At 40.9% G+C, this 18,924-nt stretch overlaps 1 protein-coding gene across 2 annotated transcripts; it reads right to left on the reverse strand.

The window, feature by feature from the left end:
• Positions 1-6,245: 6,245 nt before the first annotated feature.
• SNTN (sentan, cilia apical structure protein) lies at positions 6,246-17,646 on the reverse strand. 2 transcript variants are annotated; one of them, XM_063630506.1, is made up of 6 exons: positions 17,537-17,646; positions 15,544-15,578; positions 10,592-10,676; positions 10,494-10,548; positions 6,555-6,644; positions 6,246-6,404 (listed from the first exon to the last, which is right to left on the reverse strand). In XM_063630506.1, the coding sequence occupies exons 1-6, from the start codon at positions 17,644-17,646 to the stop codon at positions 6,246-6,248; spliced, it is 534 nt and encodes a 177-aa protein (XP_063486576.1). The 2 variants fall into 2 exon arrangements, with proteins under 2 accessions (XP_063486576.1, XP_063486577.1); XM_063630507.1 differs by lacking the exon at positions 6,555-6,644.
• Between the last annotated feature and the right edge of the window lie 1,278 nt (positions 17,647-18,924).

Raw genomic sequence — 18,924 nt, forward strand, 5'->3', positions numbered from 1 at the left:
AGAGTCCCTTTTCACTAAGTAAGGAAGAATCTGAGAGCCAGAGAGGAGGTAGCAGGTACAGAGCTGGAAGTAAAAGCCATTCTAACCTTTGCTTCAGTGTTTCTACCATGCCACCTGCCATGTGGTAAGATCAAGAAGATGCTTTCACCTTCCCAGGGGCTCTACTGCCTTCCTTTCCCTTCTTCCATGGTCTTCTTCCCAACATTAGTACCTTCTTTAAGGAAAACCATGGGCTACAGGCCACACAGATTTAAAAACTCCATTGCCTTCTCCCAAAGGAATAATTTTCTGGAAAACTAAACTAAATGACAGAGAGAGGGAGGGAAATTGTTATATTGTTAGAGCATTAAAAAAACCCACAAAACTCTTCTTGATTCCTTTGAGCTCTGGGCATGTGAAATGCTGCTGTTTCCTTTTCCTCTTCCTTATTTTACAGAATAAATTTGTTGTAATTCAGTATAAACTGTAAATAATGGAGAGACCCTCCTTTGGTGGTTTTATATCCACTCCTGGTATCATAAAAAAGCTAGACTGTAGCATGAAATAAGCCTGGGTTGCAATCCTGGATTTGATCTGCCACTTAATGCTATGAGATCCTGGGTAGGACACTCAACCTTCCCTACATTTCACTCTCTTTTGTAAAATAGAGAAATACGAATCCCTAAAGCTGTGTAGGGAATTAATAAAAGACTATACAGCAGTACTTGAGCGTAGTAGATGTTCTATAAAGGGCAGTTAGTAATAAAGAAAATGATAGTAACAATTTGTCTAGAATAAGACAAGTTAGAATAGACATCAGACGTGTGCACAGGTACACTTTGAGCTCCTCATATTTGTATGTGCCTCTTGAAGTCCCACAACAACTTCTGTGAGAAAACAGGCCCCTTTCTGATCTCAAATTTTTATTTGAAAAGCAAAACAAAACACAAGACTCATTTAGAAAAGTTGGAGGACTTTTACAGAGCTACCTAGCTTGTGGTGGTATATCTGGGACTAGAGTTCAGGTTCTCTCTCTGGCCCACTTCTATAAATCAGCAATTTCTCTAGGGGCATAGATCTCCTAGCTACACACTCTGAACACTCACCCAAAGTGGAAGAAATAAAGACCACAAATAGCCTCTGGTTAGTTACAGTTCATAATTTGTTACCAAATAATTATGAAAAAATTTAGATGGTCACTGTTCTTTAGATTTAGAGTTGTGAATAAGGTACTGAGAACTTGTAACAGGAACGCGTGGTATTCCTTAAGTGTGTGGGAGTATAAAACATGCTAAAATTTCCATTTTATACCATGCCACCTCCTGCATTTGATTTAAAAATTGTACCTCCTAAAAGATCAAAGTGAAATCAGAATCCATGTGGACTAGATTGAAATTAGAGAAGAGGAGACTAGCACAACAAATCTCTCAGGCTTGAATTCTTTGGGTCACTCTCCCCCCTTGTTAATGGGCTGGCCCAACCTTTTCATATTCAGCAGAATGGTCTCCCCAAGAGCTCTCCTTAGCTCTACCCATGAAGAAGATCAGCTGACGAACAGTACTGCTATTGGTTTTCTTCCAACCCTCTCCTCCTTTCTTATAAAGGACTATTTAAAGCACAAATCCTGATCTCAGAGTTGGATCCATTTTTAGATGCTAAAATAAAGAAAATTAGGGGTTCTTGGATAGGGTATGTTTCTATCATGTTCACTAAATTGCAGGGGTGCCACAGCTCTTGTACAGGAATATCTTGGCTATATTTAATCAGAGGAAAACTTCCCAGGGAGAGTCAGGTTAGCTTCTTTTGTACAACGACAATACACTAAAGGTTTCACTTGGAGTAACAAACAAAATTATTCCTTCAAGGCGCTTTCGATAAGCCCATATCTGAGATGCAAATAACATTGCCTTTCTAGTCCAAGTCACAGATTTTGTACTAGAGATTCTTATAATTTCCTCTATCAATCACTTCCTCCCCAGTTCCTCTCTTCCTTCTTTGAGAACCCATCCACAGACTCTGCAAAGAGTCAGTTCCCACAGTCCCTGCTAAATGAGCATGTCAGCCTCCTCCTTGACCTCAGACAATTAGATTAGAAGTCATTATTCAAACTCAGCCAATCCGCTTCTCTCTCCTGGGATAAGAATTGGGCCTTCTGAGGCGCTACTGAGTGTCTGTTGAGCATTTAAAGGGAAAAGTCAAGTCAGCAATGGGGACGTTGTGTTTGACTCTTGTGCCAAGAATCCAGAAATAATTGGTTTAGGAAATAGAGACAGAGAGATAGGGAGAAAGAGAATCCAGGATAACGACCACATGCAGAGAGAAGCAGAGATCAGAAACCAATTCATTTGAGAGAAACTGAGAGTGAAGCCTCAATTTTGCTTTCTATTGCTGTTTTCAGGATTGTGTGGACATTCATTGCATTCTCTATCCTTTCATTCCGTTGTATGCTCTGTACCTTGATAAATACAACCCTCCCATTTTTCCTTTGTTTGTGTGTGTATATGTATATATGTGTAATTGGAACGGATTTTTTTCTTTTCAACCTAGGTATCTTAAGACAGATTTGCATCACAATCTCACTTGTGACGATCAGTACCATTTTCAAGATGGCAGCTTTGTTTTTAGAGTAGAGCTCACGGTCCTGGGACTAGAACCAAGAAGTAGATCTCCTATGTTTTAGTGTCTTAGCATCACACTCATTGATTTGTCTGTCGCTGATGCTTCAACACGTACATGTGCTTTTGCTTTGTTTGCATTCTTTGCATCAGGCTAAAATAGATTCTATAATTGATATCTCTCCCAGAGGAGTGCGACTTTCCATCTGGGATGGATTTTCAAAAATTCATACTGGGAACCCATGGAGTTGGAAGGACTCCAGGATTCTTCATCACACCATTGGTCAGGCTCTCTGGTTTCCTTCTCTGAAAGGTGTGAATATGACCTTTCCATTGGCCACCAAGGTTGCCATATTCAGCTACTTGCAACTGAGACACAAAGGGCTTTGAGGGAGAACAGCCCACAGAATTCTATTTGAGGAATGCCAAATGGTTCTCTAGGGCCCAGCTGGTACTGCTATCTCTTGCACAGTGCCTGAAATGTGCACAGCTATTTTTGGTGAGTTATAATATTATTGCTCACAACGAAGTCTAATATTAAAGCAAAATTAACAATGCCCTTGGGGAAGGCAGAAAACTCTCGAATCTGCTTAGTTGTGTGATTCATGAAAATCAAAACCTTTGTGCTTCAGTTTCCTCATCTATGAGACAGTAAAATAATAATACCTATCTCACACAGTTGTTATGGGTATTAAATGAGTTACTATTTGGAACTCCCTAGAACAGTGCCTGGCTCATAGTATGAGCCCTGTGTTTGTCAAAACAAAACAAAACACTTTTCTGTCACTCAACTTGAAACAGCTCAAAGCAAGAAGCCTTTGAAAACTGGACATATAACAAATTTTCTTTAATTCCTTTTTCTTCTTGTGCCAGATAAGTGAGTTTGAATGTTTTTGTTAAACACTCCTGCCTCCTGTTAAAATGGTGAGAGGATAAAGTCTGGGGCTTTCCTTTACATTATCTGTAATCTCTTTGATTTAGAATGTCTGAGGTTTGGAAGTGGGAAGGGCCAGGGAGTTGGGTTCTGGTGGATCTGGAAAACCACAGGATGAGGCAACACTTCAGCAGAGCAAGGCTGAAGGTTTCTCTCTGGAAAGGATTTTTTTTTTTTTTTTTTTGAGATGGAGTTTCACTCTTGTTGCCCCGGCTGGAGTGCAATGGTGCGATCTTGGCTCACTGCAACCTCTGCCTCCCGGGTTCAAGTGATTCTCCTTCCTCAGCCTCCCGAGTAGCTGGGATTACAGGCACGTGCCACCACACCTGGCTAATTTTGTATTTGTAGTAGAGATGGTGTTTCTCCATGTTGGTCAGGCTGGTCTCAAACTCCTGACCTCAGGTGATCTGCCCACCTTGGCCTCCCAAAGTGCTGGGATTACAGGCGTGAGCCACTGTGCCTGGTGGATTTTCTTAACGTAGGTCACGAGGCATACAATGTTGGGTTGGGAAGAAAATGAGAGGTGAGGGATGGACTTGGGAAGTTATAATAATTTTGCAATGAATAACGGTCTTTTTTCTGGTAAAATATTTATTTCTTCCTTCAGCAAGATGTCCGTATCAGTTTGTCTGGGCTTCTGCTCCAAACTGGCCTCCCTCAGGGCCTAGGCTGAAGGAGCAGCCTCCATGGGGCATGTTGCCAGTTATCACAGCCCAGGGAAGCAGGGTAGTGAATTGACCCAGGCTCTTAAAGCCTCCACCTGGAAGTGGCACATTTCACTTCAGCTCAGATGTCACCAGCCAAAGGATGGACACACTCAACTGTAAGGAAACAGAGAAGTAAAGTCCTACCATGCATTTGACAGGATTATGGAATAGCTCCAATAGACCACATTTACATACATGTTTTGCCAGCCATAAACTTCCGGAAGGTAAAGACTGTGACTCGCTCCTCTTTGCCTCTCTCTTGGCAACAGCCTGTGGTAGAAGTGCAATACATGTTAGGTGACTGCCTGCCTGATTGTGGAGCTTAGCAAGTGACTGGAACAAAATGGGAATCAAAGCCGGAAAACTATGTTGCCTCTTTCTCCTCCCCTTTTGGCACCTCTTTGCTTCTGCCAGGATTCTGACTCCGAAATTGATTGCCTCAGTGATCCTGGACCATCGTTTAGCTACTCTAATCCTCAGTTCCTGAAGCTGGAAAGGGGGGACATTATTACTCCCATGTAAAGATAGAGTAAGATGGCATCTAGAGTAAGATGGCATCTTTGAAAGCCAGGGTTGATTAAGGCTTGTGCCTCTGGCTGTTGCCCAGTGCCCCCTCTGGGGACCTTGAGTGCCCATTGCCATATGCTGAGCTACTCTACTGGGGCCTGCTGTCCTCAGGTGAGGTCCTACATGAATAAAAATCTTTGCGAGGGTGTATCTTAAAGGTTCAGGCATTGACTATATGTGTGTATGTAATTTAAATTCAGGAATACAGGAGGTGGTCATGGGGGTCGGTGTGGGTCTCTGGGATATGACTACTTTTACATTGTAATCCCAAGGAATTGTTGGTTAAATTGTGGTCAGAGATTACAAATATACTGGGTTTTATTTTTTTGTTAAGTCAGATTTATTTAGGTACAATTGACATACAGTACAATTCACTCTTTTCAGTATGCAGTTCTATGAGTTTGACAAATGCATGCAGTCTTGTAGTCACCACCTCATAATCAAAAGGGAGACCATTTCCAGCCCCCTTAAAAGTCCCCTTGACCAGGCTTGGTGGCTCAAGCCTGTAATCCCAGCCCTTTGGGAGGCTGAGGTGGGCAGACCACCTGAGGTCAGGAGTTCGAGACCAGCTTGGCCGACATGGCGAAACCCCATCTCCACTAAAAATACAAAAAAAATTAGCCTGGCATGGTGGCACATGCCTGTAATTCCAGCTACTCAGGAGGCTGAGGCAGGAGAATCACTTGAACCTGGGAGGCGGAGGTTGCAGTGAGCCAAGATCATGCCATTGCACTCCAGCCTGGGCGACAAGAGCAAAACTCTGTCTCAAAATAAAATAAAATAAAATAAGATAAAATAAAATAAAAACTCCCCTTGTGCCATTTGTGGACAGCCCCATTTCCCACCCATATCTCTGGCATCCATGGACCAATTTTTTTTTTTTTTTTGCTTTTTATAGAATGTCAGTAAAGCTTTTCTGACCTTTGAACTCAGATCAGGTGATAATCTCTTTTAGCATCCTGTAGCCCTTATTTCAATTCTAATTATACTGTGTATGCAATTAATTAAAAATCGTTCAATGTCTATCTCTTCTGCTAGACTTCTGCAAGCATGTCTGAAGGAAGGAATTGCTTGGCCAATTCATTACTGTATCCTCAGCAGTCCCATCAAGTAGATGCTCAACAAATGTTTAGTGAATAAATGAGTGACTCAATGACTATAAGTAGAGTGCTCTAAGTCACTACTGACTCAGCAAAAGCAATTTATTATTCAGTGGTATCAAATCTATCATACTGTAAAGCACACAGAGAGCTCATCGTTCAAACATTCCTGAAGTGTATGCGTAAATATTTGGAGTTACATTGGATCTGAATACCAGCAATCAGAACCATGCTAGGCAATTCCAGATGCATGATAGATATAATCAATTAATCAAAAATAAGTTGGAAACATTTTAATAACTCTGCATTTTGCCATTATATTATACAACATGTTTAAAACTGTTTATTTCATAATGTTTACACTCCATATATTTTGTAGCAGATCTGACATGACAGTGATGCTTAAGAGCAAGATCATGAAGTCTTCAAAATCTAGCTTATTTTCTGTGTGCTCATCAAGTTCAGAAAGGATCTGTCTGTATTTTGGCTTGGTTTCTTGTCCCTGTGAGAATGGAGAAATAAAAACTGAATTCACTGTATAGACTTCAGGTTTACAGATCATAAACAATAATGTCTTAGTCTGTTTAGTGTTGCTGTAAGAGAATACCTGAGACTGAGTGATTTACAAAGAAAAAAGAAAAATTTGGCTTACAATTCTGATGGCTGGAAAGTTCAAGATCAGGCATCTGCATCTGGTGAGGACCTCAGACTGCTTCCACTCATGGTAGAAGGTGAAGGGGAGCTGGTGTATGAACAGATCACACAGCAAGAGAGGAGGCAAGAGGAGGAGGGAGGGTTCCAGCCTCTTTTAAACAACCAGCTCTTGTGGTAGCTAATAGAGTGAGAACTCACTCAACACCCCCAAGGCAGGGCATTCATTTATTCACGAAAGCTCTGTCCCTATGACTTCAAACACCTCCCATAAGGCCCCACGTCCAACATTGGAGATCAAATTTCAACAGGGAGTTTGGAGGGGACAAACATCCAAATCATAGTAAATAATAGGCATGTTATTAACAATAGTAACACATCAAGTTGCCAACAATGCTACCAGTAAAACACCATGTTCAATCTTTTTATATGTTATCTCCTCTAATCATCATAGTGACCTTATTGAATATATACTACTATTATCCTCATCCTGCAGATGCAGTATCAGAGACAGGTGATAATTAAGAGACTTGCCCCAAGCTGGGAAGATTTTGGTGTGGAGCCAGGGTTTGTAGCCCATCTACCTCTTGAGAGCCCATACTCTTAACTGCTAAGCTATTTGGCCTTTTTTTGAACACACATACTATGTTTTTAAATTTTCAAAATACAATCTTTGTGTTAGGGAAGGTATCCTCTACGGGTTCATTATCTAAGACTTAAGATTATCCAGAAATACAGAATAAAATATGCTAAAAGAAAATACGTGCTTTGAAAGATTATTTAGCTTTAGTTTGATTATAAATCAAATCTATATTCATAGTGTTCACAAATAGTCAGATTGAAGGAAAACATCTTAATAGTATATAAATGGAGAGACTTTTTAGTTTCAAATCACAGCTTGTGAAATATCTTCCCCAGTGACGTTAAAAATGTTAAAGTCATTTGATTCACCATTATATTGAACCATATTTGCATTTAGTTTGACCCCAAATGCACACCCACGAGCTACGTGTACAAAGCCATCACAGCAATGAGTAAGGCACTTTGGGAATGATGCTATATTCCTCTTATAGGCTGTTTCTCCTCAAGAGGTCACCGTCACCCTATCCATGACGGCCAAGGGGAGCTGGCTACTCTCTCCCTTCAGGAGAGCTGAGTGCTATTTAGAAAGGGTCAGATTCCAAGACATAGGTAGACAGGACCACTTTACTAGCAGAATGGCACACTGTTTGCTCAGAGGTACGAGATAGGTATTGGTCTTCTTTTTTTTCCTGCATATTTTAAGAGCACACCATTTTCTGAAGTCCAGTCCTCCTGGGACATGACCTGTCATCTTTTTGTATCTTCCCAGTAGTGCCTTTAGGTGCTTTTTAAAATTCTGTCTGACTGGCTATAAGGTGCTAAGATCCCTGAAACCATGTTTAGCCTTATGGGAAAGGCAATGTTCCCCTTAGAACTCAGGCCTTAGCCAAAAGAACCAGCTCAGTTTATCAGGGGACACAACATGGGGATTGAGGAGAAAGCCCAGTTAGGAATGAAGTGGGATCCTGAGCTTTGCCATTGACTCACCTGCATGCACCTGCCCTAGGGGGTCTCATGGGGCAGGGTGGTTGGGCCAAGGCAGCATTCTGACAGACATTGCAGAGAATGCCTTGGGATGAACTGTCCCCTCAAGTACCTGAAATATGGCTCTGCTTTCATCTCGAGCAGAGGTTAAGATTACACTGAGGCCTGGGTGTGCCTGCTGCTAGAGAGATCCAGAAATTGGCTGTACTTCTAGGGTTTAGCCTACACTGAGAGACATGAGGCTGAAGGTGTCTTTCCTAAGGACTGGTTTTTAATTCTTTTTCCCTGGTGTTCTGAGAGGGATGATGAGTTACATCAAGATGGTGCGTCCGTTAGTTCTTCATTTTCATATGTGTTAAAAGCTCGCTGAGCATTTGCCAGGTTACCAGGTAGTGAGCCCCCTTTCTGTCTGGCATATGGGCCCCATTTCTTTTGGCCTTGGATGTAGGCAAATGGTATAGGATTTATTTACCCATCCTTTCCTTAGACTCCCCAAAACTTGTTATCTCTTGATAAATTCTGCCTGATATTTCTGCCTGAAAAAATAGCTTTCCAAAAAAAAAAAAATCAGAAAAATACATGTTTAATATAGAACATTTAGAAAAAGTAAATTTAAAAAAAGGACTGTGACTGTAACCCTTTACCCCATTACTCAAAATAGCTAACCCTTATTAACATTTATTTCCATTCATTTATCTGTGTATTACACTATATTCTCTCTTTCTCTTTTGAAATAATCACCCACTCACAGAAAGTTGTACCCTTAACTTAGCTCCCCACAGTGGGTGACAGCTTATATAACTGTAGTGCGCTGAAACCATATATAGGTGTTTATGTATGTGTATGTGTGCATATATAGAAAGAATACTATCTTTTCAATATTTCAGAACGGATACAAGGACTTGGAGACTGCCTCTATGTGCTTTCTTGCTCTACCCATCAATAAATATTGATAGTTTAAGCTGATATGGTGCCCTCTTTTCCTCTTACACATTTTCCCTAGACTGGTATTTTCCAAAGTATGAGCATATGCTGCTGATAGAATGTAATGCCATTTTAGGTGATGCAAGAATAAATATTAAACACTAAATAAGAATTGATAGTCATCTATTTTTTCACTATTATTTTTTTCACTATTATTTTTTACTCTAATCCACTGAATTTACAATAAGAATAATGATACAGTGTCCTTATAAAAATTTACTTAAGTAGAGAAAAAATATAAAGGAAAAGTTCAAAGCAACACAGGCTATAGGCAGATGTGGGAAAAATACTAACTATGGTATTCAGTGACTGAAATTTGAGAAATATACCCTTAGGTGAGTAAGGTAGTAACCTTTATGCCAGTGACTGATTATATACTGCTGACTCTCATTTCTATATTTTGAACACAGATCTCTATTCTCACCTTTGAACTCATCTATCCTGTTGCTAAGTCTTCCTCTTAAATATTTCATGGACATCTTAACATTGACACATCCTAATGGAACTCACCATCTCCTCCCTACCTCCACCCCACCTCAAACCTGCTTATTCTTTAGCCTTTTTCTTCTCTAGGAATGGGAACACCACCATTCCTTTCGTAAGTCAGAAATTGGGTTGTCATCATTTGCTTTCCTGTCCTTCAACTCTCACAGTCAATCAATTGCCAGATCTTGTTCATTCCACCTTCTAAACGTCTCTTCTATTTGTCTGTTGATCTCCATCTTCACCGCCGTAGTCTAAGCCATCACCATCTTTCTCTTGAATTGCCTCCCCACAGCTAGTTATTCCCTTTTTTCCTATTCCACCCCCAACCCTAGTCTGTTCTCTGTACTGCAGCTGGTGTAATTTCTTAGGCCTGGACGTAGAAATAGTTCCTGGCTTCCTCTTGCTATCAGGCTATGCTTCTGTAAGATTTGGCTTCTCCTCGCCTCCCCAGCCTCATCTCTAACCACTTCCCAGCTACCGTCCCATCCCTTCTCACCAACTGGCCCTCCATATCTCTGCTTGGAACGCCATCATTCTCACTTCCCCTTGCCTAGCTACCTCCTGTTTACTCTTCAGATCTCAGCTATACCTTAGTTTTCCAGGAGCCCATCTTTGATTACCTGCCCCAAGATAGTTCCTCTGTTTTACTCTCACTGAATGCTCTACGCTTTCACATCCTTTGACTATTTTTAATTACTTTTTTAGTGTATTTCTTTCCCTTGCTGGGGATTGCTGTCTTCACTGCATCAACTCCAGTGCAGCTCACTGCCTGGCATAGGTATGTGTTCAATAAACCTTTGTTACGTGAGACAACATGACAGGGACCTGGAGCTGGAGTTATTTGTTCGTTGGGTCAGCCATGAGGGTGTGGTTCCTGTTTCTTTATGCAAGTTAATTCTCTCACCTCTGCGAAATTCCTAAATTGGGTTTGCAGCAGATCTTTGGCAGTAGCTTTTTCTTTTTTTTTTTTATTTTTTTATTTTTTTGGCAGTAGCTTTTTCAAGTTTACCATCAGAGTCAGAAGAATTTCTGAAAATCAGAGCAGTGGTGGCAATAGCTTTTTCCAGATCTGAGCACTTCCTCAGAGCTAGGAGAGAAGAAATGTGCAACAAAGTATCCTGAGTTAGAAATAACCCTTTCCCAGACCTGCTGTTGTGTCTTCCAAAGGAACTGTAGGGAACCTTCTAAATCTTGGCCCTTTGCCTCCTATCTGGGAGCAGGATGTGGGAGTTTCTGATGCTGCATCTTTAAACAACAGAGAACAAAAGCTCCCTTAATAGCAATTAGAATTATTAGAGTTAGATATGAGATTTACTGCCTGCTTGCCATGTGACCTTAGACAAGTCTCTCACCTCTCTAAGGTTTGGTTTTGTGGTCTGTAATTTCATTCAGTTATTCTACAAATATTGATAGAGCATCTACTATGGATGAGGCTCAGTCCTTGATATTAGGAATCACTGAAAAAATGAAGTCCTGCTCTTGTGGAATTTATATTCTGTGTCAGACACAGCATCACTTCGTGTCAGTATGATAAAGGAGAATGACTTTCAGGAAAAGCTCTTTGCTATAATGAGGAATAAGGGTTCTCTTTGACTCGTGGCCTAAAACAGAATGATCTCCCAGCTGGTTTCTCTCAGGTAAGCTCCTTGATAGGGCAATGCTAATTCGTTTCTTTCCACTGCGTTGCTGTGAACACAGGGAAATGTACAAGTTACCATGAAGAAAATTCGTATGCTTTGTGTTCTTTTAGTCATCAATACATCCCCTAGTGTAGAACTTATCACACTTTACAGATATTACGTATTTACCTGTCCTTTCCTCAACTAGAAAGCAGTCTCCATGGGCCAGGGATCAGACATTTTTTCTTAAAATCACTATATTCCCAGTGACAGTACAAATGTCTGCTACATTGTAGGTGCTAATAAATGCTGTTAAATGAATGAATCCGAAGAAAATAAGAACAAAATCTCCCAGCTTTCAGCCCAGATAATGTGCAACAATGACAGGTTCAAAGAATGATGTTCAGTCAGAATAACATGATTTTCATATTGAGTGCTTACTAAGTGCCTGTTACTTCCCAGCATACAGAGGGGACAAGACCAGATATGGGGCCAGGCACAGTGTCTCATGCCTATAATCCCAGCACTTTGGAAGGCCGAGATGGGATGATTGCTTGAGGCCAGGAGTTTGAGATCAGCCTGGTCAACATAGCAAGACCCTTGTCCCTATTTTTTTTTTTTTTATTAATAAACCTCAGATGTGGTTTCTGCTCTCATAGATCTTATGATCTAGCAGAGAAATCAATAATAAAGAGTATGTATATGTATACACATGTATTTATTTTTTATGTTATTTTATGTTATTTGTCCACATACAACTTGTGATGTATGAGGCAAGGAAGGTACAGAGACAGGAAAAAAATTACAGAGTGGGTCTGGGAGGAAAACTACTTAGATGGGTGGTCTGGAACCTCCATGAGTAGATTAATATTTAAGCTAAGATTACTAGGATGAGGAGGAGCCAGCCATGAGAAGGGTGAGGGTCAGGGTGAGATTAGGAATTTGCTGAACGTTCCAGGCTCGGGAAGCCGGATATGTGAAGGCTCAGGTCACAAGAAATCTGGCATATTTGGCAGATTTCTGAAAGAAGACAGTTGTGAGTAGAGTCTAGAGGCTGGAAGGGTGTTTGTGCGCAAAAGCTAGATCATGCAGGACTTGTAGGCCACGTAAAGGAATCAGGACTTTCTTCAAAGTGGAAAGAGAAGGCATCAAAGCATTTTGAGCATCTAATTTTTCAGTTAAAGGTGAGGAGGAGGGACAAAAGTGAAGACAAGTGGGTGAAAGGAGGGAGTGTGTGGGCCTTCTCAGTTTTTATTGTATCTCTGAGCAGTGCCCAGGCTATATATTTGGTTAAATAAAGTTCACATTGCTAAGAAGCAGCAAAGAAAGTATATGAAACCTTTGACTTCAAAGTCCATAGAAAGATCCGCCACTTAGGAGTATCTTCTTGCAAGGGCATCCCCATGGTGATTCTGGAATCCAGATATTTTTTGACCCTCTGATGAAGTTCAGGTCTGACTGCACTCTGAAATGGGAACTCCATCTGGTCTAGCCAACTTCCCATTCTTTTCCTGCATCTCTTTTAAAAAACAGCATGCCTTTCCCTTGGCTATAAAATAGCATATGGCCATGGTAAAAACAGAGCTAGAAAATATTAAAAATAAAAGATAACGAGGAACTCTGGTCGTTCTAATAACACTGATGATATTTGGTGAGGCGTTTTAGTTTCCTGTTTTTATGGTTGGATTCTTCCCTTAATAAACCCAGCATGTTGCCTCTTAATTCCTTCACTGTCTGCCTTGCAGAGTTGGGAACTAGTATGTGAAAGCATATTGTAAAGGGCTAAGTGCAACTGAAAACAAAAGGGACCGCTGTTTCTCTTTTGGCATCTTTTATTGGCTCTCTTGCCTCTGGAACGGGGGTGTAGGGAAGGACATTAAGCCCGGCCGATTTCTGCTGCCCTCTGTGTTATTCCCTAGCTCACTGTCAGTACTTTAATAATACTGAACTGTGTGTAGTTCCTACATACTCTATCCATCCCACAAGCATTTATTGGCAAGTATTTATTACCAGACCCTGTGATAGTTCTGGGGCATAGAGCAGTGAGTAACATCAAAAGAACAAACTCTGACTTTTTGGAGCTTGTATTCTGGTTGACAATAATATACGACACACATTCTACGTGCCAGTGACTCTTCCTTGGGATGAATGCACATGACTCAACTCACTACATTCTGATGTCAGTCCAACGAGGTATGTCTTAGTATCAACCCCCACTCTATCGACGAAGAAACGGAGACAGCAAGGGGCTAAGTATTATAGCTTGCCCACACAACTGCTCTGGTTTCACTCCAAGATGCACGCTGCCTCTAGGTGTTGTTTTTTCAGGCAGCGTATTTTGCAGGACTCTTTCCCAAACTCCCAGATGGGGCTACATGTCCTTCGTTTGTGCTTCTGTAATTCTTAAACATAATCTTTTCATAATCTTCACACTGAAACACTCTGTTTAGATTATCTTCTACATCAGTGCTGTCCCCCCCACCAAAAATAATTTGAGCCACAATCATAATTTTAAAATTTCTGATAGATGGCCACATTAAAGTAGTAAAAATAAACAGGTAAAAGTTAATTTTAATAATCTATTTTATTGAAGCCAATATATTAAAATATTATCATTTCAACATGTCATCAATATAAACAAATTATTGGGATATGTTACATTTTTTTTCCTACTAAGTCTCCTAAGTCTTAACACATCTCAATTCAAATTAACCAAATTTCAAGTGCTCAATATCTACATGTAGCTGGTGGCTGCTATACTGTATAGCACATTGGACTATATATTCTTTGTGGACAGTTATTGCCTCTTGTTTATCTTTGCATTCATTCCCAGGCCCTGGCATGTTGTAGGCTTCACTATACATGTGTTAAACTGAGCTGTTTTGAACTTCAGAACAATTCTCTGCCTCTTCCTCCTCACCTGCTCTGGAATGTGGAACACTAAATCTCCTAATTCGTTCACTGTCAATTCACATTGAATGGTGTCACGGAAATACCAGTCTCCATACAGCAGGATGAAAGAATCTCCTCATTTTAGAACTTGTCCTAATATCAGTTATCTTTGTGAATGATGTGAAGACCTACAGGAGAGAAGTTGTTTGCTCAAGCTCACATAGGTAGTATATATCAGAACTAAAAACTAGGTCCCTGCTGTCTACTCTTTAGGCCAATAATTTTCCCACTGCAAGAATACCCTGGGTGTTAGAGGCAAATACGTACTCACCCTGCATTCCTAAGCCTCATGAGATCGGGGGCATAGGCCCTAGTAGCCAGCAGAGAAAATGTGGGTTTGTATTGACTTCTATGTCACGACCTATCCATGTCTGATTTTGATGAATAACATTTAGAATTACTTCCCACTAAATAAAATACATTCTGGGGAGATGAATCATGTTTATCCTGTGTGTTTTTTAAGGCATAAGAATAAATGTGGTTTAGTGGTCCGATTTAAGGAGTCTGGTGCTAGGAATGTTGTGTACGTGGGCAGGGGTGGGTGTGCGTTGAAGGTGACCGAGTTACAATCTCAACCTCCCAGGAGGAGAAGTTATCTTAGACATGTGATGGGACAATTCTCAAAAGTGCCTGAAGTTGTGTAAATTATTGAAACATGAATCACGGGTCTGCTGTATTGTAATAATATAAAAATAATTCCATGAAGATGGAGATTTATTTAAATAAAATTACAGAGTCTCTTTTGGAGAGTTTGGCTAGTCATCTAGGAGGGGAAAACCTGCAATATAGTAACATACAGCTGTGCTTGTTACTCTGTAAACATGTGAAGCCTTATACTTTTGAATAAAATAATGATCCAAGTATACAAGCGTTTTTTTCTTATATTGTTATTTCCATGGCAATGTTGTTAGCCCTAAACTTATTTTACCTATGCAATTGATTTCTAGGGGCAAATATTTACACTTTGAGAGGTGGCCACACTGTTTCTACTCAGTCAACAGAGGCAGTTGGGAGCTGATTGCATCCTGAGTTCCACTTAACATTCATGAGTCAGATACTCATGGTCCTGCTCTAAACATTCTGAGGATGCGGCCCTTGGAGACGCAACTGGATATGGTGGGAAGAACACCAAATTAGGAGCCAGGAGATCCATGGTCTCATCTCAGCTCTGTCTTTAATGAGCTATATAAGTTTAGGCAAGTTAATTCCTACTCCTGGACCTCAGTTCCCACATCTTTAAAAAGAACATCGTGAATGTTTGATGATTTATTCAAAAGTTCCCTTGCATCTCTGGCATTTTTTGATGTCCTATTTTTTTTTTAACACTTGGCATGTCATCTTGGTAGAGGAGAAAAACATACATCTGAGTCATCTGTGCCTTACCTTTCGCTGAAGCCAGTTGTTTGGATACTGGAATGCTGCCAACAAAATGAAAGAAACATAATGATTTTGGGAGTTGGGGTATTGATATCAGCATCTATAGCAGAGCAATACAATGATTTAAAAATTATTTATTTTGGTAAATATTCTCTGAGATTTCAGTGGAGCAGCCATCTGTGTTCCAAAATCCTTCTTCTCCTTGCCACATAGTAAAGAAATGACTGCACATGGCTGGCCAGCTAGCCCACATATTTCAGTCTTCCTTGTAGTTTTGCAGCTATGTGACTAAGTTCCTCCAGATGGAAATGGAGCAGAAGAAAAGTGAACACCTTCCATGTAAGCTCCTCCATGCTTTTTCCCATTCAAGCTGACTAAGGTGGAAATTATCAGGGAGACTTTAGAAGCCACATGCTGATCAGCCTGTGTCTCACATGACTGCATGGAGTAAAACTGTCACAGACCTGGAACTCCCACTCTGGACTGTCACATGGTAAAGAAAAAAGAACTTCGCATTCTGTAAAATGCTCAGACTTTGAAGGTTTTTTGTTCCAGCAGCTTAGCCTTCCTAAGAATCTGGGTATTATGCTGAGGTGTGGGAAGCATGAGTGACTGATAGAGACATTCCTACCCTCCTGGGCCTAAGTCTAGAAAAGAAGACAGTTACTAGGCAGGTAACTCGATGAAAAGTAATGGCAGAGCACACAGAGAGGGCGAAGAGGTAATAACCTAGTCTACAGTGAGGGTAATGGCACTCTGCCTGAGCCTAATGAATCACTAGTGAAGAAGGAGGAAGCATGTTCCATGCAGAGGAAACTTATATGTTGAGGCCTGATGTGGCAGAAATCACAATAGGATTGAAGAACCAGAGGAGGTATAGTGTGGGTGGAACCTAGAGAAAGAAGGAGATAGTGGTTAAAGGCCAGGCAGGGCCAGGACATATTGAGCCTTGGAGGCTTTATGACAGATGCCAGTTGTTATCCTAAGGGCAACAGGAATCACATGATCAGATTTGCATTTTAGGAAATTATTTCATGGTTATATCAGAAGTAGATTGAAAAGGGGCCAAATTGGAGACAGGAAGTTGTATCTTGCTCTCTTATAAACAGCAAACCAAGGTTTGCTTGATTTTTCAACCCCCAATGGCTGGAGTGTTTTTTGAGAAAGCCAGTAAGAATAATAGAATTTGGTAGTACCTTAGATAACTCCTTAAAAGGAACTTTTGGGTTCAGGATCTGGTTTTGTCATTGACTAGTTGAGGGAACTTTGTCTTTGGGGGTCCTCATTTTTTTCACTTGTAACATTACAAAGCTGGACGCTGTGTTATCTTGAGCCCTTCGTGGTCTTCTTGGTGAGCACTTCCTGCTCTTCTACAACGTCTGCACCATTATTATTTCCTTTATGAAATGAAGGACATTTCACTTTGCACAATGAGCACTTGTAACATGGCATGTATTTCTTTCTATTGCCATGATTGAGAAGGGTCTCAAGGGTCTGTGAGACCCTTGAAGCAAGAGCCATGCAGTTCATATCCGTATCTCCTTCCCCTGGCCTCACAGAGTACCTAGCACTTGCTAGGTGTCCACAAAAGGTTTTTGGAACTAAAGCCAGTCTCCTAAATGAAATTATATGAGACAGAATATTTTTCACTTATTAAACCTAACTTTACACATTTGAATAATATAAAACAATTTCTCTCTGTTGTGGATAATTTGAGAGAATATGCTGCACAGTTATGTCATTACCAATTATGATTTACAAATGTTTCTCAAGAGGCAATCCAAGATATTTGCATTAATTGCACCATCTTTTCACTTTGCAGTCAAGGCTGCAACTTTTTTGTCTTTGTTTTTCCAAGTCAATTTAAAGCTGGATTAGGATAGGTAATAGGCACTGAACTGGCAATAACTTGGCTTATAAAGCTGTTGACATAAACTCTTTGGAAATATATCCACAAGCTTGAATGAAACTCAATAAAAGACAGCCAAGTGCCACTGACCTTTTGGGCATTTTCCTAGGTGTGCAGGTGGATGTTGGGGCTGCAGAAGGATTGGGATCCCCTTCCAAGTGGAGAGCTTTGTCCTGGGTACTGTGCATACAGCCACCCATTCTCTCATCTTCTGTTTTGTGTCAATCCTTCCTAAGCAACAGTCACTTGCCCACTGTTACTATTGTCATTCACTCCATGACAACTATACAGTTGCATGTCTAGAAGAACTTTTCCACAGCGTCAATGTATGTAGATATAAAATCATTCAATAAATATTTTCATGCCTACTGTTAACATGGCACTGTACAAGGTGCTGGGGAAACAACAGTGAGCAAAATCAGATGCAGACCCTGGTCTTAGGGAGTTTAGTGGGAATGACTGATATTAATCAAGTAATTGCACAAAAAGTCACACCTGTGAACAGTAATATGCAAGGCAGATGCCATGAGATTGACATCAGTCAGGGAGGTCAGCGAGGCATCCCTGGGGAAGTGATGCTTGATGATGAGTAGGTGTTAACTAGGTGCAAGGATAAGGGATCCATATTGTAGACAGAAGGAATAGCCTGCGCTGAGCCCTGGGGCAGGAGGGAATGTGGTGAGCAGAAGGGACTGAAAGAAGGCCAGCGTGACTGAACCAAAGAGATTGGGGGCGTGTGTCTCAAGCTGAGGCTAAAGAGCAGACTCAGTGGCCAGGCCATGCAGGAACTTGTAGGTTACTGTAGGGATTTTTTTTACCATATATCAAAAGAATAGAAAGCCATTGGGTATTTTAAGCAAGGAGGTTAATGAAGTTAAATTTACATTTTTGAGAGATCACCCCAGCTTCAATGTGAATAATGGTTTAGAGACGTGAACAGCGTAAATGTAGGAAGGCCGACAGGGAGGCTATTTCACTTGTGGTAGCTTAGAGCACTTTCTGTAAAAACGAGAGGATATATCAGCTCAGCGAAATGAGTCTGGTTCAGGAAAGACATGTCAAACAATTGCCTAAGTCACTGGTGAGCTGATGGGTGAGAGGAGCTAGAATTCTCAAGAGAAGCTAAGGATAATCACTATTCAGGCTACGATAGGCTCCAGGGTCTCTGCCATCTTACTGCTGCTTCACTGGTCACTGCTCCACCATCAAATGACCATGTGTGTCACTCTCCCATTGCCTGCTTCTCTTTATGGGTTTTCTTTTTTTTCTTCCCTCTACCTCTAAATTAATTTCCTTAGCATTTTCAGTTCAAATTTGGGATGCAGGGGAGAGTTTGACTGGTCTTACTAATCACTGTTGCCCATGCTGGTCAGAGTTTCAGTGCCAGTTCACCCCGTAGGTAGTCAGTTACCCCATGCAATTAGCTCCTGTGGGTCACGTGATGACCCCGAGCCAATCTCACTGCTCAGGTGAAACCT

This window comes from Symphalangus syndactylus, chromosome 21, assembly GCF_028878055.3.
Source record: "Symphalangus syndactylus isolate Jambi chromosome 21, NHGRI_mSymSyn1-v2.1_pri, whole genome shotgun sequence".
In the NCBI taxonomy this organism is placed as follows: Eukaryota; Metazoa; Chordata; class Mammalia; order Primates; family Hylobatidae; genus Symphalangus; species Symphalangus syndactylus.